The sequence below is a fragment of the Temnothorax nylanderi genome, unplaced genomic scaffold (assembly GCF_030848795.1).
Source record: "Temnothorax nylanderi isolate EJ_2023f unplaced genomic scaffold, tnyl_v1.0 TNYL_tig0058_pilon, whole genome shotgun sequence".
NCBI classification, from domain to species: Eukaryota; Metazoa; Arthropoda; class Insecta; order Hymenoptera; family Formicidae; genus Temnothorax; species Temnothorax nylanderi.
In genome coordinates this window covers 85,945-93,798 of record NW_027249120.1, presented here as the reverse complement: position 1 = coordinate 93,798, position 7,854 = coordinate 85,945, and the positions used below count along the sequence as shown (strand labels likewise).

The following is a 7,854-nucleotide window of genomic DNA, read 5'->3' as shown; positions in this document are numbered from 1 at the left end:
AGCAGAAAATTATAATCTTATGGTGACGAATTATATAACGTGTTGGCAGTCTCGTCGAAGTGCACTTTGCGCAGAATCATGCGCAGTAGGTGGGAGATGACAGGGGAAGATGAGCTGAATCGATAAGAACGTAAATAGTAGTAGTGTAGTTGTCGACTTAGTCGAAGCGACTCGTTGATTATATTTACTGGAAACGTGGCACGGCGTTTATTCATTTCTGCGATGATGAATTTGATGGTAAATTTTTTCGAATAATTAATTAAATTAGTAAAATTGCTTGCCGTTTCTCTGCATGAGAAAGATGACGTAACATTGAATACCATACTAGAAGTATTCTGAGTAACAGGTGTTTGTGTTATTATTTAGTTCAAGAGCATTATAAATTCACGTGATATGACACTGTCAATTGATTCTCAAGATTATAATTATATTTGATATATTGAAGTTCTCAATTTAAATTGTGCATTGATTTAATTTTTATATCTTGTGTTTCTTTTATCTTTTTTTTCCTAATTAAAATTTCTTACTAAAATTTTTAAAAAATTGCCAATGTTTGAACTGTTTAACTGCTAATCTAATGTTATTAAGACCATGAATTGATTGGCGAAAATTAATTAACGTAAAGAGATTTACTTTTTCAGCTCGTTATTCGTTAGCAGAAAAGCGTGAATAAAAACAATATAGAATATAACATAGAATAGCCTTGTTTCATTCGTTTATATTAAAGCATATCTTGTAATTAAAAATATCTTCTTGGAATGCTATGTGGAACTCAGTACATCTTGTTAATATTTAACTAAGAAAATTCCTTATCTATTTAAAATAAGACAACTGATCTATTTAAAGTAAGGTGATTGTTCATCTATTTAAAAATAAATAACTGCTTATCTATTTAAAAATAGATAACCTTATTTGTTAAAATGAATCTCCTCCAATAGAGAATCTGTAGGAACATTTTCCATCGTGTACAATATGCGTTTTGCTGAGTTAATTCACATATACTTTACAAAGGAAATGGCAACGACTGGCAAGTACGTTGGTCTCGCAAAAATTTGTCCAGAAGACAATCCCGTTGATCTCTTCAGAATATGGCGCGACGAAGCGATAAGATTCCAAACTGGATTGGTAGATGTTTGTTGTCTAGCGACTGTCTCTTCCCCGTAGGTATAGCCTAAAAGTGTACTATCCAGTAGAGAGATGTAAACTGAACTTATTCCGTGTCTCACAGAAATTGCAAAGTCAGCTCGAGGAATTTGATGTTACGAGAATTTGATAATGACGGTTTTGTTATCATGACAGACGCACGCAGTCGGAAAGTAAAGGACATGGTAAATATTAATCTCGAAATATTGATATAATTATCGGAAATTAATATAAAAGTATTTATTCTAAAGAAAGTTTAGTTAAACATTACCGCCATATAAATCATACTATAAATTATACAAAAAAGACGTAAATTCAAACATGCTTCTTTCCGAATTATATCTCTTTAATATTTTAAGTTATAAACTATTTTAATGGAACCTACAAAGAGAGTTGTAAAAATCTGAAAACAATAATTTTTAAAAATATTGTTTTGAAGGAAAAAATAGACTCTTAATCAAAAAACTGGGAAAGAGACATCCAATAATTTTGAAATTTAATTCACTTCTTTAGTGCTTTGATATTCTCAAAATAATGAAGATTTTACTTTTCTTACTGTCTTTCTTTACAGGATTATAATTCATATACTGCTATGTGCTTTTTGTGGAATTATAAGAACGATTTCAAACATCATGTTTTGCGACAGGCAAGTACTTAACTTTGGAATAATTCATCAATTAAATATTAAACGTACTTGTTAAACGCATCTGTTCAATCTTTAATATGTTCGACATTTATTCAGATATTTTATAACTTTTGTTACTTTTACTAGTGAAAATATAAAGTGAAAGTATCCCTGATAGAACGTACAAGAAACATTTCTAACGGTCTGCTAGAACAGGTGGTGCTTAAAATTCGAGAAATGATGATTTAGGTGAGGATAGAGGGATCGATGAAAAAACTGGAAAGACCGGCTTGTCAACTTATATACGAGAGAGAGCCGTTGCACTGCAAAATCCGGACCTACCTATGCCATCAGGACCAACCGGCTAACTGGGACGATTTGAATCGCCGGTATAATGAGATATTAGTACAAGCGTACAAGGGAGACGACCTACCAATGCCGGATCACGTGTAGGTTTTCAGCTGAATTTAAATAACATGTGGCGAACATAAAATCTAGATATATGAGAGTAATATATTTGTCATAGACAAAATTAAGGCAAAGTTTTTTGTGTTTTCAGCGTAGCCTATAAATTATCACCTGAAATAATGGAATTTTATCACGCGTGGGACCAATTAATCGCCGATCGAATACATTACAAAAAGGACGAGAGCAAGAATCGTTGGGATTATCAAAGAATAGCAGCGTAATTTTGTATAATTTGCGTGTGTCCTCTCAAATTACTCTATTCTTGTTAGACCTGATCTGATAGACTGATTTGTTGTTTAAGATTCGGAGTTATTCGGTGATTTTTATAATCGTATTTATAATACTCAGACTGGATCTTTACTGTTTCTAATTGCAGTAAAATAAATTCTACTGAAAAACACGATACAAATTTAAAACTTATATTTTTATAGTTAAAATATTATTATAAATGCCAATTATTATACGTAAAAATATGATACTTAAAAAAGTAATAAAAATGATATTGGATAATAGACTGGCTGTAATAAATATGTATTAACACAATGACATTTTTACTATTACTATCTATTTCGTTTATTTCTAGTACAGCATATCTTCTAGTATAATACATTTCCTATTGCTTAACATTTGGAACATACATAAAAGTATTATATTGCATTAAAAAAATTAACTTTTAAACAAAAATTATAAATTAAAATTGAAACTGGCAAAACCTGGAAGATTGATTCGAAGTGTTGGCCAATGAAATCTTCCCGCTAACACAGCGGCACACAAAACGTTCGATACTCCAGCCGTAGGGTCCAATGATATGGCAGCGATTCTAGTCACATGGTTTGCGTGGCAGCTTCTCCGCAGCAAAGCGGGAACGTTGCTCGCCAATTGGTCGTACAATGCGCATTTACAATGCTTTAACAGCGCGCATATCGGCGTCGTAGGAGAGGCTCGGAGACGCTTGATGGCCTAAAAGCGTGCTCCCGGCTCGCGACGCACGCAGTGTGTCGGTAGCACGTACGCCGGAGAAGTACGTGATTAAAATTCAAAATGTCCAGCGACGCGTCCACCGGGCTCAATGGCGCGATCAATAGTTATCTTCTTTTAGAAGACGGTAGTGTTTTTCCGGGAATACGCTTCGGTGCCGACGTATCCGTTGATGGTGAAATTGGTGAGTTCGTGCGTAAGCGTGAACACGTGCTCCTCTCACAAGTCGGAGCCGTATGCGTGCACGTGCATCCTGTTTCCCATGCCGACTTTCTTAAACCGAAAAGCATTGCGCACGATGGCATAATAAGATGGGACACACCATCTGATCTGCATGACAAACACCTGTCGATATTAACATATTGCGAATGGCATTAACATTATTTTTATTGACCGCACATGATAAAGAAACGCTGTATATTTTTGTGTAATTTATCGGAGGCATTTACGATGCAGTGTCATTGCTTGATGTTAAATATGTGGTAAAAATTATATATCTGAAGTGTATAGTAGCTTCTAAAATAATATAACATTTGTCAGTTAAGAAATTTGTGCTATAGAAGACTGCTATTTGACTATATTGTTTCTTATCAGCATAAAAAAGTTGTAGATATGATAAAAATATATTCACTTTTAGTGTAGGACGTTTTTAGAAGCATATCTTCTACGCAGATATTGACCTTTAAAACGCAATATCGATTCGTCAATTGTAAGTAGAGCGTCAATAAAAAATGTCTTTCCTTTTTCTTTCATTTAATGATTAATTTCCTTAATAAAAAATATTTTTTTAAATTTTATTTAATTTGCTTTGTTATATACTTTTTAAAAGTTTAAAATTAAAATTGAAATTTTTTGTTATTACATTTAACGATGAAAAACTCATATTACGTTTTAAGAATTAAAAATCGTATTTTATTTAAATGTAAATTGATATTGTTTTCCTACGTTCAGCAAAAAATTCCGAATTTAAAAGATTGTGATACTGAATAAGAAATATTAGCAATTATTTAGATCTCTTTAAATTGTTCGAGTTTTTAAAAATAAAAATTAATAAAAAACATTGTTTCGTACATTTAAATGTCTTTAATACTGCAAAAATTACTGCTACAATTTTAAATATTATTTTTCTGATTTATTCAAATCTCGAATGCTCGCTCGAACGGTGTTACTCGTTCGTATTCATTGTTACTTCCAACCGGCTAACGGTGATAAGCCGTCTAAATGATTACGTTGCAATTGTGGATGTCAGATAGACGTGGTTGGTCAAATCTCGCTAGTCTTAAATTACGGTATACGTGTTTAGTATATATCTTTATCTTAACATAAATTCTAAATAGAAGCGGCAGAAAGAAAAAGGAAAAAGGGCGGTAGACGCAATCTCTTAAAATAGACATAATATATTTCGCAATTTTAATATATATTATTATTAATATTAATATTAATATATTGTGAATTTGACACATATTAACAAATATGTGACTTGTAATCGTATATTGTCTAAAGCAATACTAAAAGATCTCTCGAATTGATGCAAACTTGTTGATGTAAACTTGTTGATGTAAAGTTACGTACACACACACACACACACACACATACACACATAATAATTTCTCACTAAGAAATCCTTACGCATTATATTGCGCGGAAAATTTTCAAGCTTACGCACGTATCACTGCACAATAACAATGTAGGCAATTAACATGTCGTTGAATAAATTTTGTTTCAAAGGTCAAAGGTTTCGAGCGAATAATTTTTAGCAGCATCTTTCAATCTGTTGCCAGCACCTTTTATCATTAATTATTAACATTTCATAAATGTTAATTAATTTGATTAATGTTTGATGTATTTATATTTTATATGCACGTAATATATGGTAATTATTACCAACAAGTATATATAGTTGTAAAAACCGATTGAAAATTCCGCGAGATATAATAAATTTTTCGCGCGAGAATTAACATTCTAATCTTAATCAATAAGATGCCAACAGTAAATATATATTTTACAATATCAATTTTAGTTTAAACTATTTCGTTCTGATTGTGCAGCAATTTCCATATATTATTGTATTATTATTATAGAAATTATTTAATTAATTGTGCGGGATTTTTTGAATTTGTATTTTACTACAAAAAGTATGTCGTGCAAAATGAGATAATGCGTGTGTACTTCGTGTATGTGCAAATATAAAGACTATTACTTCTTTTACAGTTTTCCAGACTGGTATGATCGGTTATCCGGAGTCACTTACGGATCCTTCTTATCACGCTCAGATTCTGGTACTCACATACCCGCTCATAGGAAACTATGGCATCTTTGGTGAAAACGAAAAGGATGGATACGGTATACCGTAGTAAGTGGTTGCAATCAGGTTCAACTCAAGTGCCTATTAACGACTTCACTCAATGACAATATTAATCTTTGTCCATTGCACGTGCATCGAACTGACCAAAGCAGCAATACGCTTTTTCCATGATACCTAAAACACATTTTTAAAATATTATTACCGTGAAGTTTGCAAGAAAAATAATGTGCAAAATAATAAATAACATATAATAAGTAAAATTTATTTAATATACTTTAGTAAAAACGATTTATCTTTTCTTATAGAAGTATTCTTTTTTATGCATTAAAAAAATCATCTTCCAATTGCATTTCAAAATTTTTTATATCAATCAACAGAAAAATACCAAATGTAAAGTATATTTCTTATAAAATACCTGTAAGAAAAACTTTTTTAAATTTTCTGCACGTTTATAAATTAAGAAATAATATGCGCGTGCAAATATCAAAAGTTTTACTTTGTATCGATTGGTAAATATTAATTTTGACGCAGCTGGTTCGAGTCCCATCGTATTTGGGCTGCTGGACTCGTGGTCGGAGAAATTTGCGAAAAGCCTAGCCACTGGCGACAAACCAAGACGTTGTCCGATTGGATGAAAGAGCAAAACGTACCCGGGATATGTGATATTGACACACGAGCATTGACAAAAGTTATTAACCAAAAAGGTACTATATTGGGCAGAATAGTTCTTGGTCAACCGCCACATACTCTGCCAATAACGCCTCCAATAGAAGATCCTAACAAGAGAAACCTCGTTGCAGAAGTTTCTCAGGTAATAACGAGCATCTTGCCTGATGTTTCAATTTTATTTAATTTTTTTAAACCGTTGTACCAATTACGAACAATTAAATGTAATACAAATGTATTAACAGGCGAATGTGTTAGTATTCTCGCATATAAAGCTACTTAATGAAAGCGACACTATTTTTCAACAAAGAGAGTTTTGTACAAATATATGTAATATTTTCCAGCCGATCCCCAAGACGTATAATCCGAACGGGCATCCTCGTATATGCGTAATTGATTGTGGCTTAAAATACAACCAACTGAGATGCCTGTTGAAGCGTGGTGCTCGCGTGGATGTCGTGCCATGGAACTACGACTTTAAAACTGCCGAATACGACGGTCTGTTCCTCAGCAATGGCCCGGGTGATCCCAGCATGTGCCAAGTGACCGTAGAAAATATCCGAGAGGTACTCAAACAGAAAAGACCTATCTTCGGCATATGTCTTGGACATCAACTGCTATCCATAGCCGCTGGCTGTGTTACATACAAAATGCGGTACGTACCATATGAATGTGTCAACACTGCTCTCATTAGCAAATACTGCTAGAAAAACAAGAAAGACCGTTAGAAATTCACACATTCTTATCACAGATGTTCTAATCCCGATATTCCTTACCTCTATTCTTTGTTTCTACCGTTAGAAGAATCATTGTTCTGTCATGCGCGAATAGTCTTTCTATGTAATACGAAGTATAATAGCCGACTGTTACAAGCGATGCCTGTCACTCATTTTGCAGATACGGCAATCGAGGGCACAATCAACCGGCGACGCATAACGTTACCGGACGTTGCTACATGACCTCGCAGAATCATGGATTTTGCGTCGATGCTGCTAAAATGCCGGCTGATTGGGAGGTGCTGTTCACCAACGCCAATGACAATAGCAATGAAGGTGTAATCCACTCCGTCTTGCCGTATTTTTCCGTTCAATTTCATCCGGAACACACAGCAGGGCCTGAGGATCTCGAATGCCTTTTCGATGTGTTCCTGGAAAGTGTGAAAGACCAGGTTAATAATCGTCCCTGCGTTTCTATAAAGAATAGGCTCACTGAGAGGCTGACCTATCGACCTTCGGTCCCAATCGTGACCGAAAAACCGAAAAAGATATTGATTCTGGGCTCGGGAGGGCTCAGCATCGGCCAGGCTGGAGAATTCGATTATTCGGGCTCGCAAGCGATTAAAGCGTTAAAAGAAGAGTCCATACAGACTCTCTTGATAAATCCTAATATCGCCACGGTGCAAACGTCAAAAGGGATGGCCGACAAAGTATATTTCTTGCCAATTATACCCGAATATGTAGAACAGGTAAGCTTAGTTGCACTTAAAGTCCAAAGAACGAAAATTCTCAGATTAATGGCTTATCACTAATAACTATAATTTGAATAATGTACCAATATACCTTTAAACATCGTTAACATTGATGCAGAATGTTTCATTTGACGTAAACCAGTTAAACATTGATGAAAATGTAGATATCAAATTTTACCTAATATTTAATATTAAAATTAA

The 7,854-nt window shown here is 33.8% G+C and overlaps 2 protein-coding genes across 6 annotated transcripts in view; both read left to right on the top strand.

The window, feature by feature from the left end:
• Window positions 1-79: 79 nt before the first annotated feature.
• On the top strand, window positions 80-2,748 carry LOC139773149 (pyridoxine-5'-phosphate oxidase). Of its 4 annotated transcripts, none has more exons than XM_071707408.1 (6): window positions 80-237; window positions 1,012-1,160; window positions 1,229-1,328; window positions 1,715-1,789; window positions 2,018-2,217; window positions 2,328-2,748. In XM_071707408.1, the coding sequence occupies exons 1-6, from the start codon at window positions 223-225 to the stop codon at window positions 2,455-2,457; spliced, it is 669 nt and encodes a 222-aa protein (XP_071563509.1). In that variant the 5' UTR covers window positions 80-222; the 3' UTR covers window positions 2,458-2,748. The 4 variants fall into 4 exon arrangements, with proteins under 4 accessions (XP_071563509.1, XP_071563508.1, XP_071563510.1 ...); XM_071707407.1 differs by having other exon boundaries at window positions 102-237; window positions 939-1,160; XM_071707409.1 differs by having other exon boundaries at window positions 127-1,160; window positions 2,333-2,748.
• A 311-nt stretch (window positions 2,749-3,059) lies between these two features.
• The window catches only part of Rudimentary (carbamoyl-phosphate synthetase 2, aspartate transcarbamylase, and dihydroorotase rudimentary), a 30,702-nt gene continuing 25,907 nt past the window's right edge, over window positions 3,060-7,854 (top strand). Inside the window, exons 1-5 of one of the 2 annotated variants that reach the window (XR_011718283.1) lie at window positions 3,060-3,398; window positions 5,426-5,567; window positions 6,051-6,330; window positions 6,530-6,840; window positions 7,083-7,650. Coding sequence is in view for 1 of the 2 variants with exons in the window: in XM_071707395.1 (XP_071563496.1) it covers window positions 3,278-3,398; window positions 5,426-5,567; window positions 6,051-6,330; window positions 6,530-6,840; window positions 7,083-7,650 (1,422 nt within the window). In the remaining variant the exon portion in view is untranslated. The remainder of the gene's footprint in view (window positions 3,399-5,425; window positions 5,568-6,050; window positions 6,331-6,529; window positions 6,841-7,082; window positions 7,651-7,854) is intronic. The other variant, XM_071707395.1, reaches the window with a different exon arrangement.